The 26,365-nt window shown below is 45.2% G+C and overlaps 2 protein-coding genes across 2 annotated transcripts in view; one reads left to right on the top strand and one right to left on the bottom strand.

Moving 5' to 3' along the window:
• Positions 1 to 18,037, top strand: part of PTGR1 (prostaglandin reductase 1) — a 21,489-nt gene extending 3,452 nt beyond the window's left edge. The window contains 16 exon segments of the mRNA XM_080371071.1: positions 911 to 924; positions 928 to 956; positions 1,652 to 1,712; positions 2,969 to 3,011; positions 3,014 to 3,125; positions 5,224 to 5,398; positions 5,676 to 5,734; positions 5,736 to 5,817; positions 7,392 to 7,435; positions 7,437 to 7,491; positions 7,493 to 7,496; positions 8,522 to 8,559; positions 8,563 to 8,565; positions 8,569 to 8,640; positions 9,586 to 9,600; positions 9,602 to 18,037. Of these exon segments, the coding sequence (XP_080227197.1) occupies positions 911 to 924; positions 928 to 956; positions 1,652 to 1,712; positions 2,969 to 3,011; positions 3,014 to 3,125; positions 5,224 to 5,398; positions 5,676 to 5,734; positions 5,736 to 5,817; positions 7,392 to 7,435; positions 7,437 to 7,491; positions 7,493 to 7,496; positions 8,522 to 8,559; positions 8,563 to 8,565; positions 8,569 to 8,640; positions 9,586 to 9,600; positions 9,602 to 9,697 (902 nt within the window). The 3' untranslated portion in view covers positions 9,698 to 18,037.
• TXN (thioredoxin) lies at positions 17,893 to 26,365 on the bottom strand. Its single transcript, XM_080371824.1, has 5 exons — positions 26,023 to 26,365; positions 21,114 to 21,218; positions 20,380 to 20,439; positions 19,620 to 19,685; positions 17,893 to 18,099 (listed from the first exon to the last, which is right to left on the bottom strand). Exons 1-5 carry the CDS (start codon positions 26,044 to 26,046, stop codon positions 18,037 to 18,039), a joined length of 318 nt encoding a protein of 105 aa, XP_080227950.1. The 5' UTR covers positions 26,047 to 26,365; the 3' UTR covers positions 17,893 to 18,036.

The raw sequence follows: 26,365 nt of genomic DNA, 5'->3' as shown, positions 1-26,365 counted from the left end.
TTTACAGCTTAAAGGTTTGAAAGGTGATTTCTTCATATATATACTTTCAAGTGTTTGTGTAGCATGTGCACTTCTATAGTGTTCAGATGCACTTAAATATTTCATGCCTGTGGGTATTTAAAAGCATGGAGTCATTTCCTCCTTCCCATTTTAATTCCTACTACAAGAAAAGGCATAACTTCATATTAGAGCAACACTTTTAAAGGAGATGGCCTTTCTTGTTATGTTACATTGCCTTGATTATGCTTCCTGCTTACTCTGAATAATGGGAAAATATTTATATCTGAATATATTTCTAGCTTGTATTAGCTAGACCACTGCAGCACAGGCAATGGAAAGTATTTTTAGGTGGAGATGAACAGCTGAAACTGCTGCGTGAATGAGAATTTAAATTAAAATTTGTTTAGCGGTGTCTTTCACAAGAAGTAGTGGTATTAGAGACAGTAAAGGTGGATTAGGCTGCCTAGGAAAGAGCCTAATGCTTTGTTACAGCAGCCACAGTTGTGTTTTTATTTGACCGGTGGCAATGTTTCTTACCGCCCTCTGCTGGCTGAACCGTGGGAAGGCATTTTATATGTGGGTCGAAGTAAGTTAGTGACTTGCTTATAGGGCCTGGCCTCTTGAGCCTTCTGGGGAGAGAGGAGACAGGTAAAGAAAAATGGGGTTGAGAAGAAGCTAGCCTCCTAAAGAGACACTACAGAAAGTGTCTTCTGTAACAGCACAGCAATGATCCAGACAAAGCTGATGAACATGGTAGTGGCTTCTGGTAGTTTTTTCCCTAAAGGATGATGGAATATAGGGGTTTTGAGCTGTCAGGAATTCCTGTTGCTTTTGTTGAAAGACTGACTTGTGGAAACTATGCTTTACTGCACTGCTAATGCCCAGGAATTTGCCTTGTCTTTTGTTGCAGAGTTGCTGCTTAAATAGGTGTTTCTCAGTGTTGATACTTACATGAGGTATTTTTCCTCTTTTTAAATTGCTGGCTAAGATACCTCATTTGAACCCCCACTTAAACCTCAAAACAACACGTACTGGGAGCACGCCCTGATGCCAGAGTCCCTGGTGCCTTTGTCTGCTTTTGATAAAACTTGTGTAAATTACAAGACTCCCAGTATGGAGCTGTGCCAGATTTAGCCAGGCATTGGGATAACAGTGCTGCAGCCCTAGACTTTTCTTGGACCATGCTGTTGTTCCTTGTCATGTTTCTTCCACTGGAGTGCGATGGGGTCAAATGAGACTGCAGCCCTGTTGCAGTAGCTGCTTGTATGTAAGGATACATATTCTGAGCAGGAAATTGCTGATATGCCCATATTAATGGGTAGGTGGTAGTTCAAGCACAGGGAGACAGGATAGTTTGAAGAAGCCTGGTGGACATTGGTGTCAGAGATAGTTCTCTGAAGTCTCAGCCTTCTTGTAGTGGTGGACCATGCTGGGAAGATTAGTGCTACTGTGACCCTTATATTTGGTCAAGACAGGATGCTCAAGTAGCTGGCTAGGGGAAGCATCCAGGTATGTCATTACAATGGCAAGCTCTTTGCAATCTGTTCAAGATCACTATTTATGCTGTCTTTCCAGGTCAGCTACTACTTCATAGTGTATCTGGAACAACATTAAAGTTGCTTACAGTAAACCGTCTCTGCCTGTGTTACAGATCTTACAGTCAAAGAGACATGAAGGAAGGGGACATAATGATAGGCAGACAGCTTGCCAGATAAGAGCTTCAGTTCTTGTTATCCATACACACGCAGATCTGAAAGGAATGTACTGACATTTGAGACATCTGCAGCCTGCACTGACTATTCTTGGCTTGAGTTTACATACTCACACAATTCTGTATTCTTATCTGTAATTGGTTAGAATGTGTTTTTCCCTAAGAGCCTCTTTTGCCTTCTTGGAGAGCATTAAGTCCTCTGATACAAACTATATGTTATTTTTGGCAATAATAAAAGAAATTTTTACAAGCAGAGGTATGAAGGTCTGACTATTTTACTAGCCATGTCAGCTTCATATTTTAAAATCTGATGTGCTAGTAATTGCATGCCCTAAACCATGCATGCTGCCTACTCCAGTTGAGAATACCTCATCATCACCTAAGATACAGCTCTAGCCAAACAGTTATCTAACCTTAAATCTATCCTTTCCTGAGGTTGTGGTAATTTAGCCACACAGATGTTTGCCTTTTTCAGCTTGTCCCTGCTGTGCTGCCTCCAGGTTTCTTCCCAGAAACATCTGTGGCCTTTGACTCTTGTGTTTCCCTGCAGTAACACTGAGAGTTGGGAAAAATGAACAACCAACCAAGTCTTCTGAACAAAGGCCAACTGTTTCCACCATTTCAAAGCTGCTTACCTACCCCTTCCCGATGTAGTTTTCCTGTTGGACTAAGAGAGTTGAATTTTCATCTGGAATAGAGACACGGCAAGTATGAACTTCTCCCTATTCTTAGATACTGCTTTCTGTCTGGTTTTGTTACCTCAAGAGATTCCATCTTCAGAATCTTCATTTAATTTACATTTAAATTACATTAAATTACATTTAGATGAGGTGCAGGTGTCTGAGAAGGGAACTGCTTGTTACAACCTAACTGTGACTTCCTTCTTTTCCACCCTTTAATCCCGCATCCCCTTTCCTGCCTTCTAACTCACAGAAACCTAGCCTGAATTCATACCAGACCAGTGTTAGTAAAAAAAAAAGTCAGCATCCATGTGGGAGCATTGGATTTGTTGTGGGCAGGGCTGAGTCTAGAATCATCTTGTCAAATATCCCCCTGGTGATGGGAGATTGTAGACATTCTAGAACAGACATCTGAAGCCTTCAGCATCTGTAGGTATGGGCTAGATGTCCTGACATGAAATACTTCTTTTCCCCTGCACCACAGGGCAACAGGAATAAAGGAGGAAAGAGCCAGTAGTAGTTTGTCTCTGACAAGGTATTATTATTTTTTTGTTGTTTGTTTCTTCTTTTAAACAAGATTGTAAAGAGCAAGAATCCTGCTTTCACCGTGGGGGCCTTTGTTGTGGCTGGAGGACTCATTTAATCTCTGATGGGAAAGACCTACAACTCCTTCCTTCCAGTTGGCTGGAATCACTCCCCAAATCTCTGACCGTTGGGATGGTTGGCATGCCAGGGTGAGTTTCGAGATGCAAAGGCAACTATCCCCTGGATTTTGCTGTGCAGGGTGTTTCTGCCTACCTGTATGACCTTTCCCCCCTCATCTCATTCCACCAGCGTGTTGTCTGGTCACTCTGATAAAAAAAAAGTGTGCTTCTGAATGCCCTTACCCTGTGGAGGGCCTGAAGTTTGGCCCATCCTCTAGATCAGAGATTTGCCTTGGAGATTATGGTGCCTCTTGATGCCACTGTGTAGATACCACTGTATGTGCATTTATGCCAAAGTATTCTGTTAAGGGAAGGTTGCTGGCTCAGCAAAAGGCCTTAACCTTTCCATCTGTTCAGGATTACGTTGAAAGACTTTTGCCATATGAGGGACAAGATGTCTGAACTCCTGAATTACAAAACTCTGATCCAGCGTTTAGCTGTATGTTAAACAAACCTGTGCCTAAGGTTTGGGGCAATCTGACCCCCCCTCTAAAGCTGTTAAAAGTGACAGATGAAGGGACTTCCCATGAAGGGAGCGAGCCCGGGGAAGGACGAGAAAGACAGTGGATGGCGAAAAGAGTGCCGTTATCTGAAGCTCTGCAGAAAGAAGCCTCCGAGGGAGGGAGGGAGGGAGGGAGGTCTGGCTGCAAGAGGAGACAGGCTGATGGAGCGCTGCGACCCACAGAAAGCTGGTTGAAAGTGGGACAAAGGCAGCTGTGGTGCTGGGAGATCGTGACCTCCGACCCAAAGAGCCCCCCCGAGGGAGGGCAAACCCCGGCCTGGGGAGCACGTGCAGGTGGTGACAAACTCCAGCAGCGCTATCGGAGGGTGCACGCCGCTTCGCATTAGAGGCGAGAAACTCGTAACCAGTCCTGTGTGTGAATGGAAATGAGTATGTAATGTGCTAGGAATGTGCAGGTACTCTGCTGCGTATAACGTGTATCCTCGAGTAACTCGCAGAGCACGCTTGGGGGAACATTCCCCCGTGCTCCCAGCGCTGTAATAAAGACTGCCTGTCTTCTAAAACTTCAAATCCAGTCTTGGAGGGTTTCTCTCCATGACCGACTTTATGTTATCATTCTGCTTCAGAAGTTGTAATAAGATAGGAAGAGAATCCAGGAGGGGCTGGAAAGAATCCAGTTTAATCTGAATTAACCTCAGTAGAAAGACTCAGACTTCACTGGCACCTGAAGTAGTCTGCTTTTCCTGATTGGGCTCTTCTGCTGTCACCATATTTCCAGAATTGCCCCCCAAATGGCAAAAGACAGCTGTCGTATTGTGACAAAAATAGATGTCCTTTAAATTGCACTGCAGCAGACAGAGCTGCAGTGCTTCAGAATTCCTGCTCGCTGCTGCAGTGTCTGTCATCTTCTTATGTTTCTTCTCTCTTTCTCTGTAGGTTGTATTAGGAGATCTGGACTTGGTCAGTCTTGTTGACATGGAAGGCTTTCAAAATGATTGCAATATTGTGTGTGATGTAGAACTTCTCAAATTTCATGCGTCTTTTCCCAGACAGCTGCTAGATGGATTCAGTTCATCCTTTCAGTTTGGACCACGTGGGAAGCTCTAAGCTTGAATTTAGAAGTTAGAAGAAAAGTTTGTTTGGATTCTGTTCCAGTCGATCAAATCGCTTCAGGAAGCTTGCAGAGCCTGATGTCATTCAGTACTTATGCTATCAGTGAAACTTGCCTGAGCTGAGCTTCAGTGGTTCCTAAAACCGATTACCGTTCATCCAGTCTCCAGGAGCAGCGTGTCCATCAGTTCAGCAAGGTTTTGCCACCATTTTTTCTGCTAGCTTTGATTTGTGATGAGTATCATTTAATCTTCGCCTCAATCTGATAGATGCCAGCTGGCTACTGACCTCTGTCTAGCTTGCATTTACTCTTTTTTCCAGTGTGTAACTGACTTGTCACCTTAGAGTTCTATGTGTTTCTCCTTCCAGCTAGAAAGCTGTTTTCACCTAAAGCAGACTTCTGCCATAACATACTGTTTCCCAGTAGTGTATCTGTTTTTTTTTTCTGGGATGACTGTAAAAAAGCCAGATTAAGAAGTTTGGGTTAATTTTTTTATTTTATAAAGAATCAGAAAAACTGAATCTTGTTCTGGTTGTGACGATATTTTAATTCAGTGTGGTCAAGTTGCATCTCTGTGTCTGGTATCTTTTATTCCTCACTTTTATTCCTTTCTTCACAGCATGTTTTGGTCTGCTGGAGGTCTGCAAGATGAAGCCAGGAGAGACAGTGCTGGTTAATGCTGCAGCTGGCGCTGTGGGCCCTGCGGTGGGGCAGATTGCTAAAACTGGGGTGAGTGGCTTGAATTGCTCATACTTGCTCCTCAGAAATCTCGCCTGGGAGACAGGGGAACAAGGTCATGGGTGATCAGGAGGGTAAGCATCCTGAAGGCATGCCTTACTGTAAGGTCTTGAGATGGGACAAGCTGCTGATGTCATAGCAAAGCTAGTTAAATGTTTCCTAGAGCTCAGAAACTTGTGTGGTGAGTACTCTAAGGGTGCAGCACTCTCCAAGTGTCAGCCTGTGTTGTGAGGGGTTATTTGGAAATGTTTTTCCTCTTTCCTTGCAGGGTTGCAAAGTGGTTGGCTGTGCTAGCTCAGATGACAAGGTTGCTTATCTGAAAAGAATAAGCCTTTAATTGCAAGACTGTTACATCTCTGGATGAAGCACTGCATAAAGATTCTGATGGCTCTGACAGTTTCCTTGACAATGTGAGTTCAGAGAGAGGGTCCTGCCCTGAGGAGACCGTAATTTTCCTTAAGCTATAGCAGGAACTCAGTACTGTATATATCTAGTTGAAGACTACACCAGGAACTTATTATGGAGTACCATCTAGCTGAGAAATGGCCTCCATAAGTGTGCTGCTCTCCTGTTCGCTTCCCACACTTACTTCTGCAGCTGACTTGGGCAGTAGCAGAACAAAGGTGCAAAGGCAAAGCTGGACTGTTGGCCTTGTTTGTGAACGGAGAGAGAGAGAAGCTCACCTTCACTCTCTGGAAAGTATGACACATACTGTCATGAATCCCTGGTCTGTCATAATCCTTTGACCATGGAGGTGAGGGTCACAGTGAACATTTACCTGATGCTGAACAGAGAGAGCTCCAGTCCACTCCCGGCCCCACCTTGGACCACAGGCAGTTCTCTGCTGGTGCTGGAAGGGGCTGAGTGTGGACAGCCCCACCTTACCTGATCTAGGTGGCTACACCAGTCCCTGTAAACACAGCAGTGGCGAGGCACACTTGTAAAATCAGAGGAGTGGCTTCTGAGCTCTCCTAAGTACGGCTGGGGTTTATGGGGACCGCGGGCTGTTCTCAACAGGCTGTTTGAATGTGATCATCCTGATTTGGAGGCTAAGAGAGTTTAACAGTACGGATGCAGTCAAACGGTGTCAGTTCACCCTCAAGCCAGTACACAAGTGCTGGCTTTTTGAATTTTCTAGTACAACTGATGTATGCATTATACCTGATAATATAACACCTAGCGCAGGGGTATTAGCTGAGACACTGGCCTAAAATTCTCTGGTTAGCTACTTGGTTTAAAGGGCATCCATCATCACCCCTTTAATAGGTCTTTCAACAACCCATGGGCGATGGCACTGTAGTTCTGTGTGGATTGCAACACACTTGCCTTGCCCTGACAATCAATGTGAACACACGGTGCCAGGGCAAAGCGCTTGCCCCTGCAGCAGGAACTCCTTGTTGCTTTGCCTTACCCTTCCAAAATTCATGTCCTGTGCTGCTAAGGTCTTAAATAGGTTTTATGATCACATCCATTCCCTTCCTTCTCACTTCCAATTTTTGTGCAGAGCTCTCCACAGCAGTAAATTTTCTCACAGCTTTTCTCCATTAAAAGCTTCTGAGCACAAGCGTGTCTCTATTTGGAAAAAGGCAATCATTAAGTAAAAACTTGACATCAGCATGGTGCGAAGAGGTAAAAGTGCAGAACGCTGTGGGGGAAAAGCAGAGGTGGTGGGTGCTTCTTAGGAGAAGGGACCTAAGGGCAAGTCCTGCCCAGTGTTTCCAATCCAAGCTTTGTGAAGAAGCAGATTTGGAATTCAGACTGATTCCCTGTGTCCATAACTAATTTTTAGAACAGTGAGATCTAGCCCTCACAGGTGTTGACTAAGTGTAAGTGTTTCTGCAACCACCAAGTCTTTGGAGTAGTGGAACTCACCTCTTCACCTCTTGATTGAACCTGTTGGTGCAACAGTGCAAGGTTGGCAGGTTCTGGCGGTCAATGCCACACTTTATTGTCTGTAACACTGCATATGCTCTTGTTCTTGTAGGTGGGTGGAGAATTTGCCAGTACTGCTATCAACCAGAGGAAGAAATGGAAGGATTGCAGTCTGTGGAGCCATCTCTCAGTACTATGACGCTGTGCCTGCTTTCCTGTGACTAAATTTATTTCCTGTTCAGTGATGGCAGAAAGAAAGACGTAATAGGTGTCTCTTGACATTTTATTGGTTGTTTCCATATGCCGTTTGAATATATGTACGTGTGTACGTTTGGGTGACTAACCTCTGCCGCTGCTCTGGGACAGTGGGAGTGTGACCACACTCCCTGTGTGTGCATGCACTCATCCTCCGTTGTGCACACTCATATCAGATGGAGAACATCAGCTGATTAGAAATGAAGGAGACTGAACTACTGAAAACAGCACTCCCCAGGGCTCTAAGCAGATACAGATCAGTAGAAGACAGGTGTGGTGGCATGATGCCATTTACGCAGTATGTACTTTCAGATGAGAGGATGGATTTCCCTTGGGTTTTTAGATGAGGCATCTTAGGCTTTGGGTTTTTTTTTCCCCTAAGATTTCAGCTACTGGTGGAACTGCTGGGAAGTGTGGCTGAGATGAATTATTGACTTTCAATAGCACCAAGTTTTCCGGATTTGCCTTCTAGAAGGAATGGGAGGTCTGAATTCTCTTTGACAACTGACTGGCTTTGGACTCCCACATTAGTTTGAAAATGGGACAGGCTTTTGAGAGTGGGGAGTCTATCACACATTTTTATGATTGAGGGAGCTGTTTTTTAATGTGTATAACTTTTTTTTGAGATTTAGGAAGAGCATGAGAGCTTGGCAGGCTATCAAACAAGCTGTCAAAATAGGATTTCCAGGATTCAGCTAAAGCCCCTCAGGTGAAGCTCAGGCCACTTCTAAATGAAACTGTTTTCAGAATTGTTGGGTGTTTGGTCCCACAGCCATATGGATCAGGCCTTTGTTTCCCTGGGTGGCTGTCTGTCCATGAATCCTTGGGGTTTTGCTCTGGAAATTCTGTTTGGAAAAAACAGCAGTTGCTTCTGGCTGGAACAGTGATTCAGCAGTCTTTACTGGCTAAAATATCACTTTATACATTGGGTCTTATTTTAAATGAAACTGATATTACAGATGGTGTGATGGTTCCTTTCTCTTGCAGGGCCTTCCATGCAGGTTCCAGTGATCTTCAAAGACCTTTGAATGTAAGGGTTTATTGTGACCCACTGGAATAACTGCTGGGAGGAAAGTCTGAAAGCGCTGCTAAAATGGGTTGTGGAGATAAGGGAGGAAGGGGTAGTTTTATGTAAGGTGTACTCACATCACAGCTTTCCTCTTTGCAAGCGTTCTCTTGTCCTAACTGTTGAGGTGAGGTCCCAGTGTGATACTTTGCTTCCACCTGATTGAATTTTTGAGCCTTTTGGGGTCATTCAAACCATAGTGAACATGCCTGATCCCTTCTGCTTTGTTTGGACTTTGCCTTGTGGACTTAGATATATTCCTGAAGACATGTAGGCTTTGAAAAAAGATGCTTCCAGAGTAATTCAAAACACTTCTCTGGCAATGAAGAGTCATATTTAGAGCAGTGCCTCTATTTCTCATTCAGAAGTCTCCTTCTATTTGTGGTATGAGCAAGGATTTCCATTGTAGTGGTGTGCTGAAATTACTGACAAGAATGGATGTTTTTATGGAATTGAGAGCTGGGCTTTAAAGGGACTTAATGGGGAATTTCTGAAATTTTATTTTTCTAAATGGATGCTGAGTTTAACACTTGATTCATGGCTGTGAAAAGCTTGTGGGTGTGAACACTAAAGGCTAAGAGGCTCTAGCTTTTACAAACATGGGGATTTGGGATGGCTCAGCTTGTGACCATTTGGGTTTGCAGTTCCATACTTCCCTACAGGTAGAGACAGGTCTGGCTTTGTGGCAATAATCCCCTACCTTTCCATTCTTTGGGGATCAAGTAGCACTGTATCTGTCTTGGTGTGTTTTTATAGCAGTGACTTTTGCTCCTTGTTATGACTCCAAGTAGAAAGCTGTGCAACAAAAGCTGATCCTCACAACAGCCTACCTAGTTTTAGTTACCCTGGTGCATGCCAGCTTGCATGTTTCAGATGAAACGTACAAGCTGAAGAAAATCTGGTTGCAATTTAGTCCCCAGAAGACGGTAAAAACTAGGCATCTGGGGAATAAAAACTCAGCGATTTCCTGTCTTACTTTTGACAGGGCAAAGTGAAAGTGCCATGAACAAGTTACTGAAGGATCTGAGAATGTGCCAATGGCTTTCATTGGAATGTTAAAGGGAGAAAGTCTTGGAAAAGCCATTGTAAATGTCTGAAGATTACATGTTCCTGGGAGACTGGTGGAGAATGCGATTCTGTTAAGTGTTTTTAACTCACCGATTGAAAGGTATTTTTCAGTCTTTTTGCTGGATGTTTGGTGATGATAACTTCTGTTAATAATTGGGCTAGTAGGGGTTAAGTATATGCCAGTTGCTTTGCTCTTGAAGAACTTAAAAGCTGCTACTCAAAGCTCCACAAAAAAGTGCCTTAAATCTGCTGAACTTCATCAGAACTGTAACAAATTTAATAGTAGCTTGAACCTTTCCACGAGTTGGCTTGTAGAAAGGAAAAACAATTCTAAAGGCTTTGCCAGCAGATGGCACATCTCATGACTCATGTTTAACCACTGGTTTGGCCCAGAACCCGGCCCAGAGGGACTTTTAACTAATATTGAGGAGCAAGGAGCAAAGAACAGGCTAACACCACCTGGGGGGTTCCCAGCTTCCTCCCCCCCCCCCTTTCATCAGGAAATGCACATATCTCAGTTATTCTGAGATTATGGGAAGAAAGAATAACTCTGTTAATGGATGCTTTCCTTGTGTTATAGTCCTGTTTGTGGAATGTCCTCCACTACCTTGTGGTTAACACAGAGTGGCTAAAATATTACAAGCACTTACTTATCCCAGCAGGTCTCACAGTACAGGTGATATAGATAGGCTGCTTACTTCCTTGAGTAATTTGGCCACCGGTGTCCAAGTCTGGAGTTGATTTTGCCATCCTGTTCACCCTGGCTTTCCTGGAAGGTGAGATCAATATGCTTGCCCTAGCCATGCTAAATTGGTGTCCAGGACCCACACGGCACCAAGCGAAGGAGACAAAGAGATTAGCAACAATAAATACCTTAGATATTTTGAAAAAGCCAGAACAAGCACCTGTTACCAGGGGATACAGACAGGCATTGAAGGTGATCCATCTTCAATGACTGTGGAGGACTTCTTGGTAGTTTTTAGGTCTCATTATCGATTGTGAAGAGGGATCCCAAGTGGCCTTAATGAGTTGCATAAAGATGTCAGTCAGAATAATCCCAGCTTGGCCTGCTTTCTCATAAAATACTGACCTGTAAGCTCCCCTCACTGTGTATAGATTTCATACTTCATGAATTGTAGCTGATTTTGCAAGGCTGTTTTATGCTCACAATATAACTTTTTTGTAAAACCAAACTCCACCCTGAACCTCTCAGCTTCACTGGGGAAGGCAGCTATTTCCTCCCGAAAATCCAAGTTCTTTATTACACACTGGAAACACTGGAAGCATGTGAGTAATGACAGTAATATCCCTTATTGTCTGCCACTGTCTAGAGGTCTTGCAGTAGTTTCTCACTGTGAGCCTGGTTGTCCTCTAAGTTCTAAAGCCTATGGAGAGACAGCTGAATTTTTCCACAGTGTTGATGAAAACAAAAAGGGAGTATTAAAAACATAGTTTGTTTTCTTTTTTCCTTGACAGTCATGGGAGTGAGTGTTGGTAGCACAAGGAAGGATGAAGTTCACAAAAACCCTCTGTATTTTTCCCCTCTAGAGAAGCAGCTAACTCTATGAGTACAGTCGGTGTAATGAAGTTGAACAAGGTGCCAACGCCCAGCAAAGGCAAGCAAAGGCGCAGCAATGTGCTGCTGGGACAGGCCCTTTTTGCCAATACATGATCACGTGTGCTTTTAGGCAGAGCACTCGTAGCACTGTGGAGGTGAAGCCAATCCTCCAGCCAGTTGCACAAGGCCTGTGAGTGGCAAATACCGGCTGCCGACACCCTTCTTCTAACATTATCACTCTGCAGCTGAACCTAAAGGTTTTCCGGGAAAGAGTGAGCTCTTGGTGGCCCCAGTGGCTGTCAGGTGTGCAAGATGTTGCCTGGGGCTAGGTTCTCAGTGCTGCATCGGTCCTCCATTGCATGCATCTGCAAAGGTGAAAAGGCTCTGCCTAGGTTGCAGGGCCTGCAGCTGTGGCTGTGCTGATAGCCACCTCTAGTCTTTTTGTGCTGCTTTTCCTCAGTCCACGTGGCTGTATCTGTTCCACTACCTAAGTACGTTACACTTACTTAGGAAGTAGGCTTGACAGTGGGATTTCTGAGACTGTTTAGGGTCCCAATTCATTGAGGATGTAATGTATGAGAGCAAGAGGAAGAGTTTATTTCATAATCTTAAACGTAAACAGCTGCAGGCTTCATCATCTGTTGACTAAACAGCTCTTTATTTATACGTATCATTACTTCTAGAGTAGTGGTTTAACCACTTGATGCCTTATGCTTGCTTGTGCAAAATGAAACAGACTCTAGGTTAGAGGTGTTCCAGTAATAAATATTGCAAATTTTGTCTCCTGTTCTGGGGCTGGTGGAAATAACCTGCCTGAGCTCAGGACACAGTGGGGAACAGCCTTGAGGAGCTCACCATGGCCTGCCACACCAAGGGTGGCCTCAGGGAGCCCTGGAAATCGCTGCAAAGAGCTGTGGGTTGCTGATACCAAGGAGCTATTCCTGGAGTGCATTGATGTCTGCTGAGCTTCTCTCATGGTCATCCAGGACAGGTGTCCACAGGATGGGTCAAGACAACATGGCCCAGCCACAGCATCCATTCTCATTTGACCCATTCCCCAGCTGAATCAAATCCAACTTTAAAGCCCCCCAGCATCAGAGGTGTACCTGTGATGCAGCCTGTATCGAAGCAAGCAAAACATACCTCAGATCCTTTGCCCTCACCTTATTCCCATGTCCCCTGACTGTAGCTGTTAATCGCTCACACCCCAGCCCCCCCCAGCATCAGCTCCAAATACATCCCTCCCTCACAGCTTAGCTTGCTGCTGGCTATTACCTGCAGCATGGGGAGACTCCTCCTGCCCATATCCTCAGCTCCTCATCACTATCTGAACACGGGCTCTGCTTCCTGGTTAGCTGAAAGCCTCTGGGGCCATCCTGCTAGGTGGTGCTAAAACTAACCACTGCATTTCCCTTATCGGCAGGCCTCACAGTTCTGAGGACTGTTCGTGGTGCCAGCCATTGCTCTTCCCCCAGGCTCCTCTCCCAGAGGAACTAAAAACAGATGTGAAGTGAAAAACCAGACTTGATTGCTTCCCTGAGGAAATGCCATCGACTGACTCAGGTGGAAGGGAGATGAACCATACTTGGTCTAAGACTCTTCCTCTGTGGATACAGTTGGATCCACACTTCTCTACTCCACTACAGTCTGTTCACACCTCTGCCACATCCACCCCACCCTCGGTGCTCAAGTTCCAGGAGGCCAGGCAGATGGTGCCACATGGATAGCAGGAACCCACCCCCCATGCATTCTCCTCTAGCCCATTACCTAGAGGTACTACCATGACACCAGTGCTGTTAGAGGGAAAAGCACAAGGCATCCCCACAACCAGTATGTGTCTAAGTGTATGTATTAACATAGACAGTCACTGCCACCTTCTGGAGACCTGCATCTGTCACAGATTTGTCTTTACCAGCTGCAGCTAGAGCCAAGGCTTCACATAGCTCCCATGCATTCTTCACCACCTCTTATCTACCAACTTGGACCATCTTTCCCTTTCCAGAAGAAAAATCACATTTCACATGGATGCACTTCCTCAACATCTCCAGAAGAGTTTTTTTCCCTGCAAGTTCCTCTAACTCATCCAGTTGATCCTTACCAGATCTGGAGGCACCTGGCTGGGTATACTTCTCATCTGTGTGAAACCTCCATTGAAAATAAGGATGCCACAGTATGGTTCAACCTCAGCACAGCTAAACAGAGTACCGTGCCCACTGCCTCTCCAGAGCTCCTTATAAGACTCTTCTTCCTGCCTTAGCTTTGTGCTTGGTCTTCTGACTGCGGAAGACCCACAGCTGTAGCAGTCTGTATACAAGTTATCGCTTCAGATGAAGAGCAGAGATTCCATGCCATGGCTAGGCTACTGCTAAGTCTGGTGCCCTCACAGTCCCACACTGCCTCTTGTCAGTGTATCAGGTTTACATGGGAAGGTTTGGTGTGGGGTGGTGCTGGGGGTCAGATTCCATGAGAAACTACTACCACATCAGACTGAGCCAGTGACAGCCAGCTCCAAGAGACACCAGCTGCTGGCCAAAGCTGAACCCTCTGTGATAATATATTTGAGAAAGGGTTTAAAAAAAAAAGAAAAAAGTAAACAGAAGCAGCAGGGGGAGAGGAAGGAGTATGAGAGCAACAGCCCTGCGGACACCCAGGTCAGTGCACAAAGGGAGGTGCTCCAGGCACCAGAGCAGATACTCACCTGCAGGCCACAGAGGACCCCACATCAGAGCAGGTGGATGTGTCCAAAGGAAGCTACAGCCCATGGACAGCCCAGAGGATCCAGCTCCTGGCAGGACCTATGGACCCATGGGGCACCCACACTGGAACAGCCCATTCCCAAAGGGCCATACCCCACAGACCCCACACTGGAGCAAGGGAAGAGTGTCAGGAGGGAGGAGCAGCAGAGACAACATGTAATGAATGCACTGCAACCCCCATCCCCCCTTGCTGCTAATGTGTGGAGAAGTAGAAGAGCCAGGAATGTAACTAAGCCTGGGAAGAAGGGAGACACAGGGGAAGGTGTTTATAGATTTGTTATTTCTTATTATCCTACTCTGTTTAATTGCAATACATTAATTTCCCCAAGTTGAGTCTCTTTTGCCTGCAACTGTAATTGCTGTGTGATCTCCCCATCTTTATTTAGCCACAAGCTTTTCTGTAATTTTCTCCCCGTCCTGCTGAGAAGGGTAAGTGTGAAGAGGGGCTTGGTGGGCACCTGGCAGCTAGCCAAAGTCAACACACCAGTCAACCTCTCCCACCCCTCAGCAGGGGTAAGGGGTCAGCACTACAGAGTTAGTTTAGCAAGGATTTCACCAGCTTATTCCTCAAGCCTGTTCCTTGAGTGGCTTGAAGTTGCTTGTCAAAGCATAGCACAGAGCTGCTATGCCACCATTTGTTGGCACTGGTAAAACAACAGTTGTTTTATGTCCTTACTAGATCCAGCTAGTTTTGATGAATGAAGAGTAAAAATTTAAATGTTAGTTATAAATACTCTAAATTGGAATCATTCAAGGGGAGAATCCAAGTCTAACTCCATTCAGGTTAAGGAAAGAATGGAAAGCAGATGGTTAATGGGAACTGAAGTTAGGCTGACTGCTACAAGAGAATACATCGAAGAGATACACAGGTGGCTATGAGAATCCTTGCCCAAGTGCAGGACAGCAGTTTCAGAACACACAGATGGAGTTAAGGAGTGTCACTGTTTCACTGCAATCTAATCACACACAGTTCCCTCATCCACTCACTGTGACTCCTTGGCCCTCCCCTTCATGATCATTAGTCCTCTCTCATTAAGCCTAGTGATTCTAACCACGTGTTCCAATTGCTGTACTCAAGGAAGTACTTCTCTTCCAGTTGGCCAGCCCACTATAAGAAAGCAAGCTATGTTACAGGCCTGCAGACAGAAATATCTTGCTCTGCTGGTTTGACAGCAAAAGACAGATCCCAACCATTTCACAGCCAAATGAGACTGCAGTCATTACCTGAGGGGGGAACTTCTTCCTGAAGCCCTTACTCCCAAAGAAACCTTTGTATGTTATTTCTTCTCTGCTATGTACATCAAGTTGTTTCCAAACAATGATGTCCACTGGTCATCTACCACCTCCCTCTTGCAGGCATCCTTCCAGGTTACTGGGTCAAAGCAGTTGTTTCTGTTCATGCAAGCAGCAGAGTTCAGCAAGAGTGACTCTGCTGCACTACTGTCTGGCATACTGCAATACTGATCTCAGTCCTTCACAGGAAAAACAAGCAAGCAAAAAAAACCAAAAAGCACACACACAGAGCCCTCCAGGGTTTTCCTTAATAACCTGGGCCACATGGCAGGGCATATAGCCCAAATTTTTAGCAAGGCTACTTGCACCCATTCCATTTCAGGCAAAGCACCTATTTACTATATCTAGGCTTTGTTAACTGCTGAAACCCCAAGTTCTTTCCTGTTGCAAGACTCAGGCCGGTTCCCATCCCAAAATGGTGTTCTCTCCCAGCAGGGGCACTGTTGCTGTAGGAACCAGGACTCCTTGCACTTCAACTAGGTATAATCATTAGGCTTTGCTTCGAATGACCTGTAACAACAACGACCAACTTCACACACTCGGGTTCTGGCATAACTACACATTTGAAGATAATACACTTGGTAGTTCCTTTGAAGGGAAAGCTTACCTAACACAGAGATCCTCCCTGTATGTTCCTCAAAGAGCCTAGCCTTAAAGAACACTTCCTTCCAAACAAGGCTATGCAAGTTATTTGCAGTCACACTATACCTACATGCCAGCTCTCAGAACAGGAAGGTACTGCAGCACAGGATACCAGAGTCACTGCACTTGAAAAAACTGCTCTGCACCCCTGGTTTCAGCACAAGATCCTGTTAATCCAGCCTTTCTGATCTTTCCCAATCCTATCCTTAATGTATGGTCACTTGTCACCTGGATCTTTCCAGGCTACTGCAGAGTGGCATCTTATTAAGGGAGTAAACAAAGTGGAAGTCAAACTCGACACCCAAGGAGCATTTCCCATTAACTGCACCTCTCCCTGCTGTAATCAGTAGCAACCTGGTCTGGCCTCACCTCAGGAGAAATACTGTATATTGCAACACATCTTACTAGCTTCATTATTTCTTAAAGATGAAACTGGATGTGTTAGAGCCTCCTACTTAACTTCACTTTCTTGCTCCCAGCTACTACCCAGACAGAATAAGTAGGCCACCCAGAAACTGCTTTTAAAAGCAATGCTTATTGCAGGTGCTGTAATGTTACGGTGCATTCTTGCTCCAGCTTCATTTTATTCTCTTCCCATGAACCTGTCCACAGTACCACTTGGGGTTGTGGTTTCTCACCTGTGTGAACAGTCCTTTAAACATCCTGCTGCACTCCCAGTCAAACAGCTAGAGCTACGCAGAAAACATTTTGCATGTCCTTCTCATTCCATGATTACAAACAAATCAGAGCTTACATCCAAGATCCTTGATGGCTCATCCTTGGCTAAAGGGTGTGGTCACTTCTTGGACAAGAAAAATCTTGTTTCCAATGCAGAACATGCATAGCAAGCTGGCAAAGGCCCCCAATCCTCAAGAGCCAGGAGATTCATGCATGCTGGTGAAATGAGTGTTAGGCTGAGTCACACATGAACTCCCTACCACAAAGACAAGAGGTTTGTTCATTCCACGTCGTCTGCCTATGTAGCAGGAAGTCTTGCTTTTTCATCAGTGATACTCAAGGAGAAGCGCAGCTCACCTTCGCCACAACCACAGCACTAGGCATAGCTGCTAGCTACAGCCCTGCTTCCTTATTTACAGAGTTCTTATCCCAGGCAAGACCCAAGCCAGCAAGAAAGCCACTTTGATATGGCGGAAAAACAATGCAGTTCTCAGCAACACCAGAAAGAGCAGCTGAATGGCACAGGGGCTGGCAGGTTAGCATTAGACAACCTTATGTAGGTGTTGAGGACTGCAGAGTCCAGTTTACTGTCCAGCATGTGGAAGTCAGTATGTTCTCAGAATGCAATAGTGCAGTCAAATTAAAATGACAAGAACGCATAAATTGAAGTACCTTGGGCTTAAGACACTATGTGTTCTGCCTCTTCAGTCACACATTCCAGACTATTGCCTAGGAACAGAGCAGCCCAACTCAGAGACTAAATGTGTTTTGCTACTAATAGAACCAGAAGGCATACCAGGGGCAAGGCAACACTGGAAGGGTAAAAGGGCATCAGCTCCAAGTCCTACCTTACAATTCCATGGTAGGATTGGTATTATGTTCTGTTAAGCCAAGCCTTAGCTTTGAAATCTAAAATGAAGCCTGACAAATTTTGAAAGAATCTTTAGTTAAGAAGAGGTAACAAAAGAAAGAACTTATCCCACCCCATGACTACCCACTTTTCAACAACTAAACTCCCCTTTCTGTATCTGCAAGCCAGACTGCCACTCTTCAGATTATAGCCTGGTCACCACCACCTGAGGAGTCAGAGGGCAGCAGACTTCTCCTAAAGCAACTGTCATTGCTATCCCAGGGAACACAATTTTCCACCCACAGCAGTAACACACCAACAGATCAGGTTGCATTTGACAAGCCTTTGTATCTAGTCAGTATGCCTTTAACACAGCAAAAACTGACACCTCGGTGACATCACAACATTCCTCACATTTTCATTCAAACACAGGGTAATATCCAAAAGTGAAGAACTTACACTTTATTGTACTCATTTACATAGATCAAGAGGATAGTTTCCACCACTTAACCTAGCTACCTTGTTTAGATCTTTTAAGTAGAAAAGTCACGGGCCAAAGCAATCATGCTTCAATGTCTCCACAGCTGTAGATTAGACTAGATTTTTAATGGTGTCTTCCAGCTTTTCTTTATTGGCCCCAGAGAACTCCTGCACCTGTAAAGAAATTGATTTTTAGAACTGTTGCATTCTGCATTCAGTGCTTCATAACATTAGTTGCATAGTATCCAGACACATACATCTGTTCAACCCTGCTACAACTAAAATTTTTTCACTCCCAGAACAGGAAGCATTTTGTAGATTTTCACCTGTTCATCTCCCACTCAACCCTTACAGAAACTGGGACAGGAGGCTATCAAGAATCACTTCCAAACTACCACTGCTGGAGCCTTCTACATCTAAAAGGGACAACTGATCCTGAACCAATGCTGTGTAAGACTCAAATACAGGCTTGAAGACACTCTGGAAGTCAACGCACAGCAGAGGTAGCTCACAGTTACTTTGGAGTTGCATAGGTCCCCTACCAATCAAGTTCTGGAAGGATTGCTCCAAATTACCTGTCCCTGAACCTGGCTTCTCCTGTGAGAACTATTCTTGTTGCAGCTTACAGAGCAGAAAGAGAAAGACAACATTAATGTTTCAATAACATCAGCTCCAGCACCTACAGTGCTGAACTACACTATGGGCCATGAAATTGCTTGCTTGATAGTCATGTGTCCACAGAACTGCCAAGGTCACTCAAAACAAAAAGCCACACAACAGGGTTAGGCATATCACCTTCACACACTGTCACACCATAACCTTAGTTCTTTCCAATTACATTATGAAGCTGTGGAAGCTGACCCTGCAAAAGCTGTCAAAGGTTCACTATTAATCAAGATTCGGTCTCATATTAAACTGAACTGAAAGTCACCCAGCATCTGACACTCAAGGCACAATTCCATTGCCTGCAGCCATGAAACTTCCATTCAGGCATTGTTTCGTGGTATAAAAGCCTACCTTCAGCCTTCTCAGCAAACTCAAAAGCCTGAGAGAACACATTTTATCAATTCTTAGCAATTCAGCAATTCTTTAGTTCAGTCAGAAAGCAATTCACAACTACCCTGCACAGGTAGGCTGCACAGTATGCTGCCAGAGCATGGTCTGCATGCCATCTCATTGACCTCTTGGCAGAGCAGGCACAATGTCTGTTGAATCCTCTGACAGGTACAGGACCTCCACTTCACAGGTTATGCAGCCTCTGTGTAAAAGCATCCAAGCAGCTGTTGCAGCCATGTGTATATACAACCATGTTAGAGACTTCTGTTTGGGTGAGATTCCATAGGCACATACAGTCATGTCTCTCCTTGAATGTGAGCTGCATCCAGACAACAAATACTAAACAAGATCAGCAAAAAGCAGGGTGCTAGGCAGACATCTAACCCCACTAACCTCACAAAGCTCTGCCTGTAAGACTGACCTGTAACACTAATTCAGTTCACCACCTGTGAACAACAACTTCATCAGTTAACTGCTGGTCCACATTACATTTGCTGCAGCACCAAGATGAACTCGCTCTCAGGAGTGTCTTAATGCCAGGGGTGCCCCAGATAAGTTATCAACAGAAAGCAGGCTACACGTTCCCAGTCTTCAAGTGTTTAGCTTGCCTGCTCCAGCTCCAAAAGAACAGAGCCTACCTTCTTCCCACTCTTGTAGAACTGGAACGTCGGCATGCACTTCACATCACAGTGTGCAGCAACGTCCTGGAAGAGACAGAAAACAATCTTCAGCTGTGCATGTCTGAAGGATGCTGCATTTGGAACTCACCAAGTTGCCTTTTGTTTAGGTGATAGGGCAAAGCTGATCCTGCTCAAATTGAAGCAAGAGCACTTCTGGTAGTCCAGCACTAGCAAGAACAGCTTGACTTCTGAATCAAAACAGGCAGGACTCTTTGTAAGGCTCAGAGCCCTATGGCAACTCTTGTGTTTCAACCTGACATTGCTCAAGTACCTATGTGACGCTGCTGAACTGCTGTACAGCAGACATTTTATTGCACTTAATGCAAGACATGAAAGGGGAAACAGTGCCGAGAGCAGTGGAGAGACCAGACTAACCAGCAGACAGTTGCGAGCCACTAGTTTTAGGGAAGATTGCATCAAAGCAGCTTAAGGCCTTAGACTAACACTTCCTCCCAAAGTAGAGGGTCAGTTTTCCCAAATTATCTAACACATGCCATAAGGCTTCAAGCATGCAAATAACCAAGACAGCTTGTTCTATTCAGGTGTCCCCTAGAAAAAAATAATTCATTCCAGTGTAAGTGCTAAACCCCTCTGCTTCTCAAAGCTGAAGTAATCTCTCATTTTGTTTCAGTATGTGCAAGGACATTAAAAAAAATATACATTGTCACTTGTGTGAAACTCGTTAGCTGCCCTCTCTCAGCATCCCCCTGGACCATACCTGGGCATCGTCCACATCAATTTCAATGAACACCACATCACTATACTTGTCAGACAAACTCTAGAATAAAACAAGAAACTATGCAGTTAGTGTTCCAGGAAAGCTTTCTTTTAAAAGACACATTCATATAAGTTATAAAGCTGGTGCTGCTTACCCACTGTGAAACTTGCCTGCTTAAAGCAGCTGTTTTACCGACCAGTGCAAATTTTTTTTTTTTGTGCAGTACCTGGAAGTCTCTTCAAACTTGTTCAAACATACTCCCCACAGAGAAGACTTAAATATCCAAAGACATAGGTAAAAGGTCTTGTCTTACAGCCTTCAGCTGATCACCAAACAATGCTACAGCCTCTCTCATATTTTACTAGATTATATTGCCACCTAAACACAGCTAGAGTGATTACAGTAACTGTGTACAGAAGGATAAACATTGTTTCCATTCTATATCCCACCCCTTAAGGCAATGCAACTGTTACGTCCCTATAGACCTGAGATACATGTAAGCATTAGGACAGTAGAAGTTAAACCACCTTGGAGCTCCAAGCTATATTAAAGGCTAGTATATTAAACTTGACACAGTTTCAAAGTAGGTACTTCTGTGACTTCTCCCTTTTCCAGAAAATGCTGGCAATCACATGTGGCAAAAAGAAGTTTCCTCCATGTTACTGTCAAGCAGCACAAAAAATGTTTCTATGCACTCCAATACAGTTACCAATAAAAACAGAAAGGCTACTTACATGGAAAAAGGGCTTGATCATTTTGCATGGTCCACACCATGTGGCTGAGAAATCAACTACTATAAGCTTGTCACCAGCAGATTTCAGTTCTTCCTCAAACTGAACCTATAAGAAAAAGAACATATTGATGCTTTTCCCCCTCCTTTCCAAAATGGTTTAGACTAATCACAAAGCTAGCTTGCTCTCAGCCTTGACACTAACCATTTTGGTAGCTCTCTTTAAACACTTTGCTTAACTGGGGTATTTGTACCATCATGCAAGTGCTTCAGTATGAACTGTTTTCATCAGTGCTAGATCAGCCAGTGTCTTATGACTCTTCAGTTAGGAAAGACCACAATGCTCTGTCACCGCAACTCACTGAATTGTGGAAACAAACTAGAAATTAATCTAGCCTACAATCTTCAACTCTGCCAACTGTTTAGTGTTACCCCCTGAATGTGATCCTTATGGTTTTCAATAATCCATTTTCTCATTTCTCTCTTAACAGGAACACTGCCATTTTCTTCTGGGACAGACCTTCCTCTGTAGGATTTGAAAAGGACACAAACCTTTGTAACGCTCCCCCATTTTGATGCTTTTTCCAGTCAATGTCTAACATCAAAATGATGTTGTATTGTTTACTCTTGCAGCATGTTTCCTAAAGCAACGTCACAGGATAGTTATTTTACTTATTTTGCCCAGTGAACCCACATGGAACATCACCAGCCAAAGCAATGCTACACATCTAACACCCAATATTTATTTAGAGCTTTGAGTCTATCTGTTGCACTTTGTCACACCAATCTTTTTTACACAATGTTCTTTGTAATTTAGAGGTCCTTACATGCCATTAACCATGTTTTCTGGTCCAACAGTGAATGTTTTAGCAGAACTGAAAGACAATAAAAGCAATAAATACTTGCAAGCTAGCAAAAGACAAACAAGTTTCTTGGGCAGAAGCAGAAAATGCTAATCAGCTACTTCCTGACAGTGTCTTTTCCAAAGCAAGTACAAGCTACTTCAACATTCAACTTTGTCCTCATGGCAATGCAAGCTTCAGGGAAGCTGTAAATACAAAGTTAATTTCAGATTATGCATAGAAAAAGTAGCTGCTTTACTCCTCCCAGCTTCACAGACCAGAGCATTAGAAGCTAACTGAAAGCAACATGGTTATGGCCACATGTACACTGTCATTAGTTTTGTAGGGCAGGAGTTAACTAATGCCAGCTTCTGCAATATTTATATATACATATATAAGTATATATATAAACCTTTAAGTCTTTATAGCTTCCTGTAACTTCAAAACCACCAAGTCTCCCTGTTAGTAAGACATGTTCCCTCCCAATGTAGCTATCTTCAGAAGCTCAGCCTCCAGATGATGAGCTCTTCCATGCTTGCACCTTGGATATTCACATAGACTACTCTGCTGTAAGATCAGTAGCTAACACTCCACATCAACTACTCTGTCTGAAAGAGATGGGAACAGTAAGTTTTCCTGTCTCCCCACATTCCCCCAACTCCTGTGCTGACATAGTATGCATTCCCGGGTCCCAGTCCCTGAAGTACCTCTTTTCCACTGAAGTTCCATGTCCCTGTACACAGCAACCCACATTAGATGCTCACACTACAAGTTCCTCAGTCAAGCCTCGCTCCTCCCCACCTTCACATCCTACAGCTTGTTTTCTGGTATAGCTGCTCACATGTCTGCTCTGTAACATCACCAGCTCTTTATCAATTCCACTTGCTGCACCTGCCAGTGAGACCATCCTCTTCTTACCCTAAAGTCTTCTGTGCAACTGCATAATTACCATATTCTGCAAAAGAAAGTTCAGCCTTGGGATGTGTGTGTCATATGGCAAAACCCCTCAGGTTTGCTATTCCACAGAATGAGGAGTAAGTGGGAGGACATGATACCTACAGTTGTTTATGCATCATACATCACTGGAGACCTGGTCCTGACTACAATCAGGTGCTACCTTGCAAGTCATCTCTAGTATCAGCTAAAATTTCTGTGGGAGATTGAGAAGAAATAGAGGGTCCAAAGATGCTTACTATTGCAAGTTAAGAAATACTGAACCAGGGGGTAAGTCCTGAAAGTTTTCCCAGATAACTTAATTTCCCTGGAGTAACGAAGACAGTAGTGGAGGCAAAACAAGCTACCTGACCTGTCCGATCAACTTCCATAGTTGACTTGTGTTAACTGTGAAGTGACAAGTTTTCTTATAAAAACCAAACATCTTTCTTAACAGAAGGGGAACCTCCCACTGCAAGACCATTTGGCCACACTATTAGAAGATCTTACAGCTTTGTTAACCAGTATTTTCTTCAGGTAGCACCTTACTGGGGAACACTTCTTACCAGTTAGCTGGTTGGGTTTTTTAAGATTTAACTACAACCCCTCTGAGCATAGACATTTTGCTTGTATTGTCCTCCAACAGAAAAGTGCACACCGAATGCAATAAACACATTGGTAGCGGGCCTCTGTTTCCAAGGGCCAAGTAAGAGAAAAGGCTCTAGTAATGAAAGATGTCTACTGCTCTCAGCAACAAGTAAAATGGCTTTAATCAAATCTGCCAGATGGTGTGGACCTTAGTTGTAAACATGATTTCCAACACATATCAAGTCACCCTTGAACCTTTGATTAACCCAATCAGGTGATTTCTAATCATTACTACATAATTTAGTAGTCTGAGAGTTTTTAAATACAGAAGCCAGCATAAACAGACTGCAGGTCTAACTGCCTGAACTCTCTAGCAGACACCAGTTCTAAAACTATCACCTGCATCCCAAGTTGCAATTTTACAATATTTGCTTTGACTCAAATAACAGAGGCAGCTAGTGTGAAGGGGAAAACTTTGACAACACTAGCTTTTTAATAGCTCATATACCCCATTAACTTCTGCTATAAAAGGCATTATGTCCCATACTCAAACCCTGTTACAAGTTACATGAGTCACCCATCTCAAGACCACAAACTTAAACCAGCTCAAGTATTGCTCCTTCTGTCTACCAGCAGGGGCTTGAGAGGGACCAGTAAAGCACCCTGAAAGCAGCCACTCTTCAGAAGCTAGTCAAGTTTCTGAACAGGTGTGCTAGGAAATGGGCCACATTTAGCTAGCTGCCATGTTCACACTGCCCTACAGTTGTCACTCACAGAATCTTCTGCAGGTAGTGGAGGAAGAGGTCTTCCTCTTTCTATCAGATAAGAATACAAACCCACTTTACTGAAAACCAGAACTAATCCAGAAATCCCAGTTGCACTTGAATACTTGAATACTCTGGATGTTGCTGATGTTAAAATCTTGTTGTCAGCATGATTGTTGTCTCTCCACGGATGAGCAACAAAACCATGCTTTAACCGTGGCAGACTATTAATCAGTGCTCATAGCTGGGAGGACAGTGGAAGTCTGACCACGTAAGTTAGAGCAGGCTTCTCCTCCAAAGCCAGGTTTATTGACTCTCCATTTTTAAGCTGTTCCAGCCTATATCAGAAATCTCACACCTTAACTCAAAAAGTTCACCCCTTCTGTCACTCCATAAGAAGAGAAAGGGGAAAAGGAAGAGATGCAGACTGGAATAAGAATTTCAGGTGAACTCACACACTGTGCCATCTCCAGGACCTGAATGATAAGGCAAAAATTTTGTTCATCTTAACTTTAAGGAGCTCTCTGTATTCACAGGTATTTAAACTGCGGTCGTAAGAATTAGTATACTCGTGTATCTGATGTTAACACCATAGCAGTCTAACGGGGGAAGTCTGCCATGCTTTTTCACTTACACAGCAGACCGCAGAAGAGCATAGCCTAGAAGACAGAGTTGGATGCCACAGAGCATTACTTACAAACCCCTCACAATCAGATTAATCTGGCAGTTCAAGGGAATTTCAAGTTCAAAACTTAAAAGACTAACTTTACAGCTAACAAGTACTCTATTGTTGTCTACAACTGCATCAGCTGCTGTGCACAAGACCATGCACTATTTCATCACCAGCAGCGTATTCTCCATGTGTTGGCTTAAGTTTTATTACTATTCTGTATCTCAAAGCCACAGATGTGTTTGTATTCATAGAGCCATCCAAACAATGAGGTGCTGCAATAGTGTACTGAGCAAGTCAGCACATAACGAGGGAAATGCTTCTTATGCCAGCAACTCCGGTTATTTAAGTACAGGAATAGGCTCTAGTAATTCCTTTCAAGTCAGCAAAGCTGTATTCATGTTTTCCATGAATGCCTATCCAGAAACACACCACAACTTAGGCCAATCTCTGCTAAGAAAATTGCCTAACCCCCTTCACACTGAGAGCACCTAAGGCAAGCTGGGACTTCCACACGAGGGTACCGTGGTGCAGTGTTACCAGCCTGAGAAACAAACCATGACATTTTCTTAAGATTTTAAGTGGAGACGAGCAACAATGCGTCGTGCTATGCAGTCACATCATCTCCCTGCTCATTCCGGCTATCTGAAGCGTCAGGCCGTACAGTTATTTGTTCCCTCCCTCCGGTCTAGGCGACTCCTCCGTTCCGTTTCCCCGTTCCCACCCGCAGCGGCTGGCGGTCTGCGGCCCGGGCAAGCCCGGGACACTGACGGCGACCCCCGTGGGGCTCTCACCCGCCCGCCTCCGCCCGCCAAGCCCCACCGGGCTGCGCGGCGGCCCAAGGCGAGGCACCTGTTCGCCTGGGCCTCCCCAGCGGCCGGCCCAGCAGACCCGCCCCCTCCCCCCGCGCCGCGGAGGGAACGCTCCGCTCGCCGCCCGGCCCGCTCCCTGGGCGGAAGGACGAGGCCGCGCCGCCCGGGGACAGCGGCCGCCACGCCCAAGGCGAGGGCAGAAGCGCGCTGCCCCCGCGGCCCCCGGCGGAGGAGGCCGCCGGCAGGGCGGGGGTACGGCCGGTCCGCGCGGCGCCAGCGGCCGCCACGCGCCTAACGGACTCACCAGGCTGCCCACGGTCTTCACCATGGCGACGGCTCGGAGCTGGGGAGGAGGGTCGGCGGGGCGACGGCTCGGGGTCGGCGGCGAAACGGCAAGAAGGCGGACAAGGCCCTTGTCCCCGCGCCGCTCTTGCTCTGCTCTGCTGCGCTCCGCTCGCGCTGCCCTCCGCCCCTTCCAGCCGCCTCAGCGCCCTCCCACCACCGCCCCGGCGCCCCCCTTATATGCCCGCCGCCGCGCCGCGCCGCGCTGCGCATGCGCCTGCCGCGCCTTCCCCGCCCCATGGCGCGGGGCTCGAATTCCCCCGGGCGCGGGCGACGCCACGGCGCGCGCGGCAGGGGGGTGGCGG

This window comes from Falco punctatus, assembly GCF_963210335.1.
Source record: "Falco punctatus genome assembly, chromosome: Z".
Classification (NCBI taxonomy): Eukaryota; Metazoa; Chordata; class Aves; order Falconiformes; family Falconidae; genus Falco; species Falco punctatus.
The sequence above is the reverse complement of the archived record's forward strand: the minus strand, read 5'-3'. Positions and strand labels throughout refer to the sequence as shown.

What these genes read in the sequence shown, in the direction of transcription:
- TXN (XM_080371824.1), bottom strand. Translation starts at nt 26,046, where the DNA reads ATGGTGAAGACCGTGGGCAGCCTG. An exon ending in TGAAGACCGTGGGCAGCCTG is followed by an intron (nt 21,219 to 26,022) that starts GTGAGTCCGTTA and finishes TTTTTCTTATAG; the next exon opens with GTTCAGTTTGAGGAAGAACT. An exon ending in TCTACAAGAGTGGGAAGAAG is followed by an intron (nt 18,100 to 19,619) that starts GTAGGCTCTGTT and finishes ATTTCTTTACAG; the next exon opens with GTGCAGGAGTTCTCTGGGGC.